At 46.2% G+C, this 15,463-nt stretch overlaps 1 protein-coding gene across 1 annotated transcript; it reads left to right on the plus strand.

Moving 5' to 3' along the window:
• The first annotated feature begins 14,554 nt into the window (after window positions 1-14,554).
• LOC124695979 (antimicrobial peptides-like) lies at window positions 14,555-15,103 on the plus strand. Its single transcript, XM_047228774.1, has one exon. The coding sequence runs from the start codon at window positions 14,555-14,557 to the stop codon at window positions 15,101-15,103; it is 549 nt and encodes a 182-aa protein (XP_047084730.1).
• Window positions 15,104-15,463: the final 360 nt, after the last annotated feature.

Genomic DNA, 15,463 nt, shown 5'->3' on the forward strand with positions numbered 1-15,463 from the left:
GACAGTAGGCTCTATCATGTATGCCATGCTATGTACAAGACCGGATATAGCACATGCTGTTAGTTTGACTAGCAGATATCAAAGTGATCCAGGAATGGAACATCTGGACAGCGGTCAAGAATATCCTGAAGTACTTGAAAAGAACTAAGGATATGTTTCTTTGTTATGAAGGTGACCAAGAGCTCGTTGTAACAAGTTACACCGGTGCAAGTTGGAACACTGATCCTGATGACTCTAAGTCACAGTCTGGGTACGTGTTTATATTGAATGGTGCTGCGATGAAGCTGGGCAAGCTCGAAGCGAGTGCACGGTGGCGAAGTCTTCAACAGAATCGGAGTACATAGCGGCTTCGGAGGCTTCATCGAAGCGGTATGGATGAAGAGGTTCATTGTAGAGCTCGGTGTGGTTCCTAGTGCATTGGACCCACTAGTCATCTACTCGTGACAACATGGGTGCCATCGCCAATGCACAAGAACCAAGGTCACACAAGAGGCTGAAGCATATCAAGCTGCGTTATCATTCGATTCGCGAGTACATCGAAGATGGAGAAGTAAAGATTTGCAAAGTACACACTGATCTGAATGTAGCAGATCCGTTGACTAAAGCTCTCCCTAGGGCAAAGCATGACCAACACCAGAATGCCATGGGTGTTAGGTACCTTACAATGTAATCTAGATTATATTCTCTAGTGCAAGTGGGAGACTGTTGGAGATATGCCCAAGAGGCAATAATAAAAGTGGTGATTATATATCTTTATGTTTATGATAAATGTTTATATACCATGCTATAATTGTATTAACCGAAACATTGATACATGTGTGATATGTAAACAACAATGAGTCCCTAGTAAGCCTCTTAACTAGCTTGTTGATTAATAGATGATTAGTTTCATAATCATGAACATTGGATGTTATTAATAACGAGGTTATATCATTATATGAATGATGTAATGGACATACCCAATTAAGCGTAGCATAAGATCACGTCATTAAGTTATTTGCTATAAGCTTTCGATACATAGTTACCTAGTCCTTTCGACCATGAGATCATGTAAATCACTTATACCGGAAAGGTACTTTGATTACATCAAACGCCACTACGTAAATGGGTGGTTATAAAGGTGGGATTAAGTATCCGGAAAGTATGAGTTGAGGCATATGGATCAACAGTGGGATTTGTCCATCCCGATGACGGATAGATATACTCTGGGCCCTCTTGGTGGAATATCGTCTAATGTCTTGCAAGCATATGAATAAGTTCATAAGAGACCACATACCACAGTACGAGTAAAGAGTACTTGTCAGGAGACGAGGTTGAACAAGGTATAGAGTGATACCGATGATCAAACCTCGGACAAGTAAAATATCGCGTGACAAAGGGAATTGGTATCGTATGTAAATGGTTCATTCGATCACTAAGTCATCGTTGAATGTGTGGGAGCCATTATGGATCTCCAGATCCCACTATTGGTTATTGGTCGGAGAGAGTTCTCACCCATGTCCACATAGTTCACGAACCATAGGGTGACACACTTAAGGTTTGATGTTGTAATAGTAGAACTTGAATATGGAATGGAGTTCGAAGTTTTGTTCGAAGTCTCGGATGGGATCCCGGATATCACGAGGAGTTCCGGAATGGTTCGGAGAATAAGATTCATATATAGGAAGTCATATTCCAAGTTTGGAAATGATCCGGTGCATTTATGGAAGGTTCTAGAAGGTTCTAGAAAAGTCCGGAAGAAATCACTAAGGAAGGAGGAGTCCCGGAGGGACTCCACCTCCCCATGGCCGGCCAACCCTAGAGGGGGGAGTCCAAGGTGGACTCCACCAAGGGGGCAGGCCACCCCCCTTCATGGAAGGGTGGGAATCCCACTTGGGTGGGAGTCCCACCTTGGGTAGGTTTCCCTACTACATGGAAGGTTCTTGTGTTGGGGTCTTATTCGAAGACTTGTAGTCCAACACTTGGGGTTCCACCTATATAATGAGTGGCATAGGGGAGGGGGCCGGCCACCACAAGCCACAAAGCTGGCTGCACCCCTTGAGACCGGCCACCCCCTCTCCCAAACCCTAGCCGCCCCCTCTCTCCTCCACCTCTCCCGCACGCTTAGCGAATCTCCGCCGGAGTTCTCCATCACCACCTCCACCACGCCGTCGTGCTGCCGGAGTCAAGGAGGAGCTACTACTTCCGCTGCCCGCTGGAACGGGGAGAAGGACGTCGTCTTCATCAACACCGAACGTGTGACCGAGTACGGAGGTGCTGCCCGATCGTGGCACCGTGATCAAGATCTTCTACGCGCTTTTGCAAGCGGCAAGTGATCGTCTACCGCAGCAACAAGAGCCTCATCTTGTAGGCTTTGGAAATCTTCAAGGGTGAGTCTCGATCATCTCCTCGTTGCTCCCATCTTCTAGATTGCATCTTGGCTTGGTTTGCGTTCTCACGGTAGGAAATTTTTTGTTTTCTATGCAACGTATCCCTACATGCTCCACGTTTGATACGTCTCCGACGTATCGATAATTTCTTATGTTCCATGCCACATTATTGATGATATCTACATGTTTTATACACATTATATGTCGTATTTATGCATTTTCCGGCACTAACCTATTAACGAGATGCCGAAGAGCCGATTCTTTGTTTTACTGCTGTTTTTGGTTTCGGAAATCCTACAAAGGAAATATTCTCGGAATTGGACGAAATCAACGCCCAGGGTCCTATTTTGCAACGAAGCTTCCGGAAGACCGAAGAGAAGACGAAGTGGGGCCACGGGCGCCGCCACACTAGGGCGGCGCGGCCCAGGAGGGGCCCGCGCGGCCCTGCTGTGTGGGGCCCCCGTGACCCCTCCGACTCCGCCCTTCCTCCTACTTAAGGTCTTCGTCGCGAAACCCCCAGTACCGAGAGCCACGATACGGAAAACCTTACTGTGACGCCGCCGCCAATCCCATCTCGGGGGATTCTGGAGATCACCTCCGGCACCCTGCCGGAGAGGGGAATCATCTTCCGGAGGACTCTTCACCGCCATGGTCGCCTCCGGAGTGATGAGTGAGTAGTTCACCCCTGGACTATGGGTCCATAGCAGTAGCTAGATGGTTGTCTTCTCCTCATGTGCTTCATTGTCGGATCTTGTGAGCTGCCTAACATGATCAAGATCATCTATCCGTAATTCTATATGTTGTGTTTGTCGGGATCCGATGGATAGAGAATACTATGTTATGTTGATTATCAATCTATTACCTATGTGTTGTTTATGATCTTGCATGCTCTCCGTTATTAGTAGAGGCTCGGCCAAGTTTTTACTCTTAACTCCAAGAGGGAGTATTTATGCTCGATAGTGGGTTCATGCCTCCATTAAATGCGGGACCAGTGACAGAAAGTTCTAAGGTTGTGGATGTGTTGTTGCCACTAGGGATAAAACATTGATGCTATGCCGAGGATGTAGTTATTGATTACATTACGCACCATACTTAATGCAATTGTCTGTTGTTTTGCAACTTAATACTGGAAGGGGTTCGGATGATAACCTGAAGGTGGACTTTTTAGGCATAGATGCGTGCTGGATAGCGGTCTATGTACTTTGTCGTAATGCCCAATTAAATCTCACAATATTCATCATATCATGTATGTGCATTGTTATGCCCTCTCTATTTGTCAATTGCCCGACTGTAATTTGTTCACCCAACATGCTATCTTATGGGAGAGACACCTCTAGTGAACTGTGGACCCCGGTCCATTCCTTTACATCTGAAATACAATCTACTGCAATACTTGTTCTACTGTTTTCTGCAAACAATCATCATCCACACTATACATCTAATCCTTTGTTACAGCAAGCCGGTGAGATTGACAACCTCACTGTTTCGTTGGGGCAAAGTACTTTGGTTGTGTTGTGCGGGTTCCACGTTGGCGCCGGAATCCCTGGTGTTGCGCCGCACTACATACCGCCGCCATCAACCTTCAACGTGCTTCTTGACTCCTACTTGGTTCGATTAAACCTTGGTTTCTTGCGAGGGAAACTTGCTGCTGTGCGCATCACACCTTCCTCTTGGGGTTCCCAACGGACGTGTCAACTACACGCATCAAGCAAATTTACGGCGCCGTTGCCGGGGAGATCAAGACACGCTGCAAGGGGAGTCTCCACAATCCAATCTCTTTACTTTGTTTTTGTCTTGCTTTATTTTATTTACTTTCTTGTTTGCTGCATTATATCAAAACACAAAAAAATTAGTTGCTAGCTTTACTTTATTTACTGTCTTGCACTCTTTATCAAAAACACACAAAAAAAAATTTAGTTACTTGCATTTACTTTATTTTCCTTTAGTTTATTTCATCATGTTTCCTCCTAAGTTTACTCTGAAAGATATACCGGTAGGACGTGGGTCTATAATTGGGAAAGATAATATAGAAGATTTTTTCACTCATGTTAGTACCACTCGAAGATTTTGAAGACGAGACACTTGGTAGAACTTGCTCCTACTTATGAAATTGCTGTTGCTTCTTTAGTTCACATGTTGGAAACTAAATTTGTTAATCTTAATCCTATAATCCAACACATGTTTCTCACACTGGGTGATATGGAAGAAGGGGAAAAGAAAGATTTTGTATTAGAAACCCTTCTTAAAGAATTTGGGGGAGTAGCAAGAGAAGCTAGAAAAGTCTTCACTAAATATAAGATGCTTGGTTCTTATACCAATTTTGTTAGTATCCTTGAAAAGATGGACATGGAGAGAGTAAGGTACACTAATAATATTAATGATGGTGGGGAGATCAAAGCACCAATACCATGTAAGCTCCTAGCGATGAATGAAGCGCTAGAAAATAACTATGCTTGGCTTGTTCCTGAAAATTTGTTTGATGAGAGTAGCAAGCCCAAGACTAATGAAAAGGGAGCCGCTGAAACTTATGTATCCAATATACTATGCATGGTTGAGAAAACTCCAAACCCCGCTGAAGATGCATCACCTCTCGATAACACTTGATACGGACTTTCGCGCCTAGGCTGAAAGGCGTTAAAGAAAAGCGCTTATGGGAGACAACCCATGTTTTTACTACAGTATTTTTGTTTTATATTTGAGTCTTGGAAGTTGTTTACTACTGTAGCAACCTCTCCTTATCTTAGTTTTGTGCATTGTTGTGCCAAGTAAAGTCTTTGATAGTAAGGTTCATACTAGATTTGGATTACTGCGCAGATAACAGATTTCTTTGCTTGTCACGAATTTCGACCTGCCCCTCTCGTAGGTAGCTCAGAAAAATATGCCAATTTACGTGCGTGATCCTCAGATATGTACGCAACTTTCATTCAATTTGGGAATTTTCATTTGAGCAAGTCTGGTGCCTCAATAAAATCCATCTTTACGGACTGTTCTGTTTTGATAGATTCTGCCTTTTTATTTCGCATTGCCTCTTTTGCTATGTTGGATGAATTTCTTTATTCCATTAATATCCAGTAGCCTTATGCAATTTCCAGAAGTGTTAAGAATGATTGTGTCACCTCTGAACATGTTAATTTTTATCGTGCACTAACCCTCTAATGAGTTGTTTCGAGTTTGGTGTGGAGGAAGTTTTCAAGGATCAAGAGAGGGGAATGATGCAATATGATCAAGGAGAGTGAAAGCTCTAAGCTTGGGGATGCCCCGGTGGTTCACCCCTGCATATTCTAAGAAGACTCAAGCGTCTAAGCTTGGGGATGCCCAAGGCATCCCCTTCTACATCGACAACATTATCAGGTTCCTCCCCTAAAACTATATTTTTATTCCATCACATCTTATGTACTTTACTTGGAGCGTTTGTTTGTTTTTGTTTTTTGTTTTGTTTGAATAAAATGGATCCTAGCATTCATTGTGTGGGAGAGAGACATGCTCCGCTGTTGCATATGGACAAATATGTCCTTAGGCTTTACTCATAGTATTCATGGCGAAGGTTGAATCTTCTTCGTTAAATTGTTATATGGTTGGAATCGGGAAATGCTACATGTAGTAATTCTAAAATGTCTTGAATAATTTGATACTTGGAAATTGTTGTGCTCATGTTTAAGCTCTTGCATCATATACTTTGCACCCATTAATGAAGAAATACAAAGAGCTTGCTAAAATTTGGTTTGCATATTTGGTCTCTCTAAAGTCTAGATAATTTCTAGTATTGAGTTTTGAACAACAAGGAAGACGGTGTAGAGTCTTATAATGTTTACAATATGTCTTTTATGTAAGTTTTGCTGCACCGGTTCATCCTTGTGTTTGTTTCAAATAACCTTGCTAGCCTAAACCTTGTATCGAGAGGGAATACTTCTCATGCATCCAAAATCCTTGAGCCAACCACTATGCCATTTGTGTCCACCATACCTACCTACTACATGGTATTTCTCCGCCATTCCAAAGTAAATTGCTTGAGTGCTACCTTTAAAATTTCTATTCTCTACATTTACAATATATAGCTCATGGGACAAATAGCTTAAAAACTATTGTGGTATTGAATATGTACTTATGCAGTTTATCTCTTATTAAGTTGCTTGTTGTGCGATAACCATGTTTTCTGGGGACGCCATCAACTACTCTTTGTTGAATATCATGTGAGTTGCTATGCATGTCCGTCTTGTCTGAAGTAAGGGAGATCTACCACTTTAATGGTTAGAGCATGCATATTGTTAGAGAAGAACATTGGGCCGCTAACTAAAGCCATGAATCATGGTGGAAGTTTCAGTTTTGGACATATATCCTCAATCTCATATGAGAACACTAATTGTTGCCACATGCTTATGCATTAAAGAGGAGTCCATTATCTGTTGTCTATGTTGTCCCGGTATGGATGTCTAAGTTGAGAATAATCAAAAGCGAGAAATCCAAAATGCGAGCTTTCTCCTTAGACCTTTGTACGGGCGGCATGGAGGTACCCCTTTGTGACACTTGGTTAAAACATGTGTATTGCGATGATCTCGGTAGTCCAAGCTAATTAGGACAAGGTGCGGGCACTATTAGTATACTATGCATGAGGCTTGCAACTTGTAAGATATAATTTACATGACACATATGCTTTATTACTACCGTTGACAAAATTGTTTCTTGTTTTCAAAATAAAAGCTCTAGCACAAATATAGCAATCGATGCTTTCCTCTGCGAAGGACCTTTCTTTTACTTTTATGTTGAGTCAGTTCACCTATTTCTCTCCACCTCAAGAAGCAAACACTTGTGTGAACTGTGCATTGATTCCTACATACTTGCATATTGCACTTGTTATATTACTCTATGTTGACAATTATCCATGAGATATACATGTTATAAGTTGAAAGCACCCGCTGAAACTTAATCTTCCTTTGTGTTGCTTCAATACCTTTACTTTGATTTATTGCTTTATGAGTTAACTCTTATGCAAGACTTATTGATGCTTGTCTTTAAGTACTATTCATGAAAAGTCTTTGCTTTATGATTCATTTGTTTACTCATGTCATTACCATTGTTTTGATCGCTGCATTCATTACATATGTTTACAATAGTATGATCAAGGTTATGATGGCATGTCACTCCAGAAATTATCTTTGTTATCGTTTACTGCTCGGGACGAGCAGGAACTAAGCTTGGGGATGCTGATACGTCTCCGACGTATCGATAATTTCTTATGTTCCATGCCACATTATTGATGATATCTACATATTTTATACACATTATATGTCGTATTTATGCATTTTCCGGCACTAACCTATTAACGAGATGCCGAAGAGCCGATTCTTGTTTTCTGCTGTTTTTGGTTTCAGAAATCCTACAAAGGAAATATTCTCGGAATTGGACGAAATCAGCGCCCAGGGTCCTATTTTGCAACGAAGCTTCCAGAAGACCGAAGAGAAGACGAAGTGGGGCCACGGGGCGCCGCCACACTAGGGCGGCGCGGCCCAGGAGGGGCCCGCGCGGCCCTGCTGTGTGGGGCCCCCGTGACCCCTCCGACTCCGCCCTTCCGCCTACCTAAGGTCTTCGTCGCGAAACCCCCGATGCACGAGAGCCACGATACGGAAAACCTTACCGTGACACCGCCGCCGCCAATCCCATCTCGGGGGATTCACGGAGATCACCTCCGGCACCCTGCCGGAGAGGGGAATCATCTCCCGGAGGACTCTTCACCGCCATGGTCGCCTCCGGAGTGATGAGTGAGTAGTTCACCCCTGGACTATGGGTCCATAGCAGTAACTAGATGGTTGTCTTCTCCTCATGTGCTTCATTGTCGGATCTTGTGAGCTGCCTAACATGATCAAGATCATCTATCTGTAATTGTATATGTTGTGTTTGTCGGGATCTGATGGATAGAGAATACTATGTTATGTTGATTATCAATCTATTACCTATGTGTTGTTTATGATCTTGCATGCTCTCCGTTATTAGTAGAGGCTCTGGCCAAGTTTTTACTCTTAACTCCAAGAGGGAGTATTTATGCTCGATAGTGGGTTCATGCCTCCATTAAATCTGGGACAATGGATGAGAAAGTTCTAAGGTTGTGGATGTGCTGTTGCCACTAGGGATAAAACATTGATGCTATGTCCGAGGATGTAGTTATTGATTACATTACGCACCATACTTAATGCAATTGTCTGTTGTTTTGCAACTTAATACCGGAAGGGGTTCGGATGATAACCTGAAGGTGGACTTTTTAGGCATAGATGCATGCTTGGATAGCGGTCTATGTACTTTGTCGTAATGCCCAATTAAATCTCACAATATTCATCATATCATGTATGTGCATTGTTATGCCCTCTCTATTTGTCAATTGCCCGATCGTAATTTGTTCACCCAACATGCTATCTTATGGGAGAGACACCTCTAGTGAACTGTGGACCCCGGTCCATTCCTTTACATCTGAAATACAATCTACTGCAATACTTGTTATACTGTTTTCTGCAAACAATCATCATCCACACTATACATCTAATCCTTTGTTACAGCAAGCCGGTGAGATTGACAACCTCACTGTTTCGTTGGGGCAAAGTACTTTGGTTGTGTTGTGCAGGTTCCACGTTGGCGCCAGAATCCCTGGTGTTGCGCCGCACTACATCCCGCCGCCATCAACCTTCAACGTGCTTCTTGACTCCTACTGGTTCGATTAAACCTTGGTTTCTTACTGAGGGAAACTTGCTGCTGTGCGCATCACACCTTCCTCTTGGGGTTCCCAACGGACGTGTCAACTACACGCATCAACGTTTCTCTGGATGCCATGCAATAAAGTCTTGCTCATCCTTGGGTAGGTCTTTATTTTGATGATCTCCTCTATATCCTCCTGTTCAAAATAGAGGTGTAGGCGCTGTAGGTTCCAAGATCCGTCAGGTTGAAGGAAATCAGCTACCCAGCGGTACCGGCATCGGCCTTGTGTAGAGCGTGTGGCCGATGATTGGAGTCTCTAGGGATCCACGGGTCTCACCAGGCGCGGATTTGGGCACCGTTTCCCACTCTCCAGATTAAACCTTGCTTCAAGAGCTCGAGTAAATATTCGATGGCATGCCATGTAGATGATCTGTTCCTTGTAAAAACAATGTCAATCAACGAGCCATTTGGGAAGTATTTCGCTTTAAGAAGCTGGGCACAAAGGGTGTCAGGATGTTGTATCAGTCGCCACGCTTGCCGTGCCAAGAGTGCCAGATTAAACAGTCGCATATCACGGAATCCTAATCCACCATAGTCCTTAGGCCTTAGCATGATGTCCCAGCCCACCCAGTGGGTCTTTCTTTTCACATTCTCTGCTCCCCACCAATATCGTCGAATCATTTTTGTCAATTCGTCACAGAGGCCTAGAGGCAGTTTGAACACACTCATGACATACACAGGGATAGCTTGGGCAATGGATTTTATGAGAATTTCCTTGGCTGCTTGTGATTAATGGTTTTCATCCCATTCGACCAGACATTTTTCTAACTTTGATTGCAGGCTCTGAAACTTCCCACTAGACATGCGACCTTCTGGGATTGGGAGACCAAGGTACTTTGTCTCAAAGGTTTCTTGAACCACATTCAGCACCTCTTTCACCTCTGTCCGCCTAGTGTGGGGCATGAGCTGCCAAACAAGATGGAGCATTTGCTAGAATTTATAAGTTGAGCTGTACTCGAGGCATAAATATCAAGGACTGATTTTATGTGAGCAGCTTGTCCTGCCCCAGCCTTGAAGAAGAGAAGACTATCCTCTGCAAATAGGAGGTGTAATATTCCAGGAGCTTGGCGGCATATTTTGACTGGGGTGATATTGCTAGCAGCCACTTCCCTTTGTAACAAGGTAGACAAGCCATCAGCCATAAGGAGAAACAAAAATGGCGATAGGGGATCAACTAGTTTTATGTCTGGATTTGTACTCTGTTCGATGAAGTGCAAGCACTCAAAGTCCACTAAAGCATTATCTGTGATGAGCCTGGCAGGAATAAAGGTACTTTGGTTAGCTGACACAGTTTCACGTAATATAGGCCTGAGTCGATTTACCATGCATTTTGAGATGGCTTTATAGATGAAAGTACAGAGGCTAATAGGCCTAAAATCTTTGAGAGTTTCTGGCTGATCACATTTAGGAATGAGCACAATGGCCATGTCATTGACCCCGTCTGGCATATGCCTTGTCACAAAAAAGAGTTTCAGCGCATTTATCACCTCCTCTTTGATGGTACCCCAATTGCGTTGATAGAAGCGGGCCGGGAATCCATCAACACCCGGGCCTTTAAGGGCCCAATTTGGAAGAGGGCATCGCCTATCCCCTCATCAGTGAAATCCATACAGAGGCTATCATTCATGGTTGGGGAGACCTTCTCCTATGTCGTACCAACTAGGTCGGCTGATTGGAGAGATGGATCTCGTGTGAACAACTCCTGAAAGTAAGAGGATGCCATTCTCTCAATGTCAGTTGGCACCTCCTGCCAAATGCCTTGTTCATCTCTGAGTTTTTTGATCTTATTTCTGCGGGCTTGCCAGACGGCTTTTTGATGAAAAAACCTAGTATTTCAGCCGCCCTCTTTTAGCCATGTGACTCACGAACGCTGTAGCCATAGCATCTCTTCTCTATATAGCAGTTCCTGCATGTGATCTGTAGCTCGTCGAATGTCCTCTTGGCTCGCATTGTTCAGCTTGAGCGTTTCCAAATGCTTCCTTGCCTTATTTTGCTCTCGCAGGACGTTACCAAATTTCCTCTTACTCCACAGTTGCAACATTGACATGACTTGGTCTAGGCCCTGCATAATCTCATTTAGGTTGCGTTTTTGTCTGGCCTCGCCCCAGGCAGTAGCAATCCTCTCACCCAAGTAAGATTCACGCTCCCAGAGAATTTCATATTGCCTCCTGGGACTCCGTTGTGGCGCTCGTACCTCCTGCAACAATTCCACAAACACCAGACAGTGATCCGAGACAGGAGAGGTTAAGTGTTTGACCGTAGAATCTGCAAACCTATCCCTCCAGGCTGGGCATGCAACTGCGCTGTCAAGCCTGACCCTGACGTTGGCCCTTCCTTTTCTCTTATTATCGTATGTGTATGGCACACCTACAAAGCCAAGATTAGTTAGATGACAATCAAAAAGCACCTTGCGGAAAGCTTCCATTTGTTGTACGGGTCGTGGAGTACAGGATAAGTGCTCCTCAGGCCAGAGCACCTCGTTAAAGTCACCAAGCACTAACCAAGGGAGATTTGATAGAGTTTTTAAATGGCGGAGGGTATCCCACATGCGATGAAAATTTTCAACCCGTGGTTCGCCGTACACAAGTAATGCGCCATTGTGGAGCAACAGGGGACACACGGACGTAAGCATAAATAAACCTTTCATTAATACTTGGATGTCAACAATGAGTTGTTCATGCCAGAAAAGAGCTAAACCACCACTCAAACCATCACTACTAACACCAGAAAAACCCTTAAGACCTAACCTATGACACAGACGACACATTTTATTTTTATTCTGTCTAGTTTCACAAAGAAAAAACAAACGAGGACTACAAACTTGGGAAATCAGAGCTAGTTCACGTACTGTCGATTTATTCCCGGCACCGCGACAGTTGAACGAGAGGTAGCTCATTGCGCCTGATGAGACCAAACATTAGGTCTCGTTAGGTTACCGGTTGGTTTGTGCCCGGTTGTCGTCGGCTTCTTGGCTCGCCTATAGACCAAGTCAGTGCTGCTCTTCTCGGTTTGTCCTCGCTCCATGCCTTGCTTCTTCCCTTTCTTAGGCGTGCCTCCCTCTCCCATGCCCGCATAGTGTAGCCCTAAAGACAGGTCCAAGCGCTGCCCCTGTACCTAATGCTCTTCCGCTGTCCTTTTCCCCAGAATCGTATTAGCAGCCGGCATAGAGACATCGCTCATCGAGCCAAACGATACATGCATGTCAGAGAGACCTTGCATGGCAGGGATCATGTCACTAGGTCGCCATGCTGCCGCCTTTCGATGCTACATCAGTTTGGGCTTGTAAAGCTTGCACCTGTGCAAACATGTCAGCTGTTATTGACGAGATATTAACTTGTCAATGCCTACAGATTGTAGACTTAGGATTTCGTAAGAAGTAGATGGCAAGTAGATCTCGAAGGTTCAGCCGAACAAAGGTGCGCAGATCAAGATTATGGTGGTTCTGGTGACAAAGATTCGATCCCTCGTTTCTCCCTCGGCTCCCCTTTATATAGGAGGTGGAGCCGAGGCTTTTCATGTCGTACAAGTTACAAACTACTCGAGGCGCATTGGGCCTTTCCTATGTTGATACAAGATTCCTACTACAACTCTACTTTCCTTATCCGAAGATCTCTGGGCTTCTGGGCCTCCAAAGCTTCGGGTCTGTGGGCTTCACGTCCTCTCTATATAACCTGAGTACTTTATTCGTCATGCGTGTTAGGCATACCTATGTTAGTCATGCCCAGCCGGACATAGCTCTCCTATCTACGGTCTACTGCTTCTTTCCCCTCATCAGGGAATTGAATAAATGCGAGAGACGCATCCTTCCCCATCCGTGGCTCGTGCCGCTGTACTTCCTGGCCAGGATCCACAATCATTTTGTCCACCTGATCGGCAAGAGTGGAAACCACCTCATGCTGATTGGAGGTTGCCTTGTCATTGAGGTCTGGGATCGCCGGCGCAGCCCCCCTGTGCTGCAGTCAGATACAACTCCTCATCCATTAGAGGCGGCATCTCCTTTTCGACGGAACCCGCCTAAGACTGCGGCTATTCTGGAGTCACACTATTACAGCGCTGCTCTCTTGGTGGTGTTCTCCTCTGCCGAAAAACGTTTGTGGAATTCCGCGCTGCCGAAGCTTGTGAAGCTGATACCCGCCGCACCTAGCCTGGTAGTACATAGTGGGATCTATACTCAAACTTCTTGTAAGGGCTGCAGCGTAGTTCATGCGCATCGTAATCTAGGGAAGGTGTACCCAACCTCCTCTTCTCGTAGTCATCCTTTTTATGGCCCATGAAGCCATAGTGGGAACAATAATATGGTACATCCTCGTACTTTAGTTTAAAAAAATTGGTCTCATTAGGCTTGCCTTTCACCCCTGTACTGATCTGTGTTTGCACTTTGCAGCCTTCTTTCTTATCTTGCTCCGTTGCTGGCACGTCCACTTCAATAGCCTTTACTGATCTATTTTTGTGGAGTGGCATTTTCCAGAACAAAAGATTGGTCTGGTCAAATCATGCGAAATTTTGACAGATCAGATCACCTGCCCCAGTGAAATGCCAGAAAGGACCACCTCTGAGTGCAAATGTCAAAATTACCGTGGCGGCATGCTGGCCAAGCGGCACGTCGCACATGCCGCCGCAGCCGGTGGCGGCAGGACTTGCCGCCGTGAGTGGTGGCGGCACGTTGGGCAGCTTCGTCCGCGACGCCGGGCGGTGGGCCACAGCCGCTGACGTGGCAACATGCCGCCACCGGCTGTGGCGGCACGTCGGTGGCGGCATGTTGCCACGTCATCGTGCCGCCACAGCCGGTGGCGGCAGGGCCCACCACCTGGCGTTCGTCCAACGTGTCGCCACCACTCACGGCGGCAAGTCCTGCCGCCACCGGCTACGGCGGCATGTGCGACGTGTCGCTTGGCCAGCGTGCCGTCACGGTAGTTTTGACATTTGCACTCAGAGGTGGTCTTTTTTGACATTTCACTGGAGCAAGTGGTCTGATCTGTCAAAATTTCAAATCATGCAACTATCTGCAGTAGGCGCTCGTATGAATACTCTTCACCGTGCTGTAATCTGCCAAGTGATATCCACAGTCTTTAACTCTTTATCTCCATCTTGCGTGCATGCACGGTGACAATACTCGTCATGGCGTGGCCCAAAGACGACAAGCTCCACCTACTACTACACACCTCGGCACCAAAACAATCCATTCCCCACCTGCACGCCCCCTTGCACGCACTCGCGTTCTGCGCAGCTGGAAGCTCGCAATGCTACCGGCCAAGTCACACCAAACCCCGGGCGCGCGCGACGTGGGCTCGCTGCATGCCGCGATGGCGACACGGCGTCTCGCAGCTTCCACGTTGCCGAGCGCATCGCCACGTTACCCTCGTCGGCCCGGGCATAAATACTGCAGCGTCTCGCCCATCCATAGCCATCTCATCGTTCTGCCAGACTTGTCAACGTAGCTAGCCATGGGTTCCCAGGGGAATGGTGGTGTGGTGTGGTGTCTCCTGCTCGCCGGGCTCCTCCTGGTGGCTGTGGCGGCCGCGGAGGTGGAGGCCGGGCGGGACCCGAGGGAGGATGTCGAGTGGTGCAAGAAGGACTGCGATTGGAAGGGCGTGCATGTGGCGCAGTGCAAGAAGCAGTGCCATGAGAAGTACGGCCAGCAGGAGGATGCCGTCATCAAGGAGGTGAAGACCGAGCGGGAGGATCTCGGACGGTGCAAGACGGAATGCGAGCGGATGGCTGGACAACAGCAACAGGTGGCGCAATGCAAGAAGCAGTGCCACGAGAAGTACGGCCAGCAGCAAGAGGAGAGCCACGGTGGCGAGTGCGAGTCCCGCTGCCAAAAGGAATGCCAGCACCACACCCACGACTACGAGAGGAAGCAGTGCATCCGAGACTGCAAAGAGAAGCAGCGCGGTGGCGGTGGCAGCGGCGCCGGTGGCCGTGGCCGCGAGGGCGACGAGCGCCAGCACGCCTGGGAGACGGTGGCTGCAGCCATCCTTCACGCGGTGTAACACGGAGGACGTGTGTACGTAGCTAGCTCTCCAGGGCCCCCTTGCCTCTACTGCCCGTGCATACGTGACATGCACGTGTTGAAAAGAATAAGTTGCGTAGTTGGCACTGGCTCTCCGTCTGTGGAGAGCGCGCTTTGTGAGGGGGCCGGATCGACCTGGAACTACTGGGAGCTAAGCAGTCGAACTTGGCTTGTGCTGATTAAATTAAGGCCTATGTTCATTAAGCTGATGAGTGTGATAAATAAAGAGAGAGCATGCTTCTGAAATAGGCTGTACATTAATTTTTGTTTTCTATATCTCACGAACCAGGAATGTGGGAGGAGCAGCTTAATTTCACATATATACCCGCAAGAACTAGGA

The sequence above is a fragment of the Lolium rigidum genome, chromosome 3 (genome assembly GCF_022539505.1).
Source record: "Lolium rigidum isolate FL_2022 chromosome 3, APGP_CSIRO_Lrig_0.1, whole genome shotgun sequence".
Lineage (NCBI taxonomy): Eukaryota > Viridiplantae > Streptophyta > Magnoliopsida > Poales > Poaceae > Lolium > Lolium rigidum.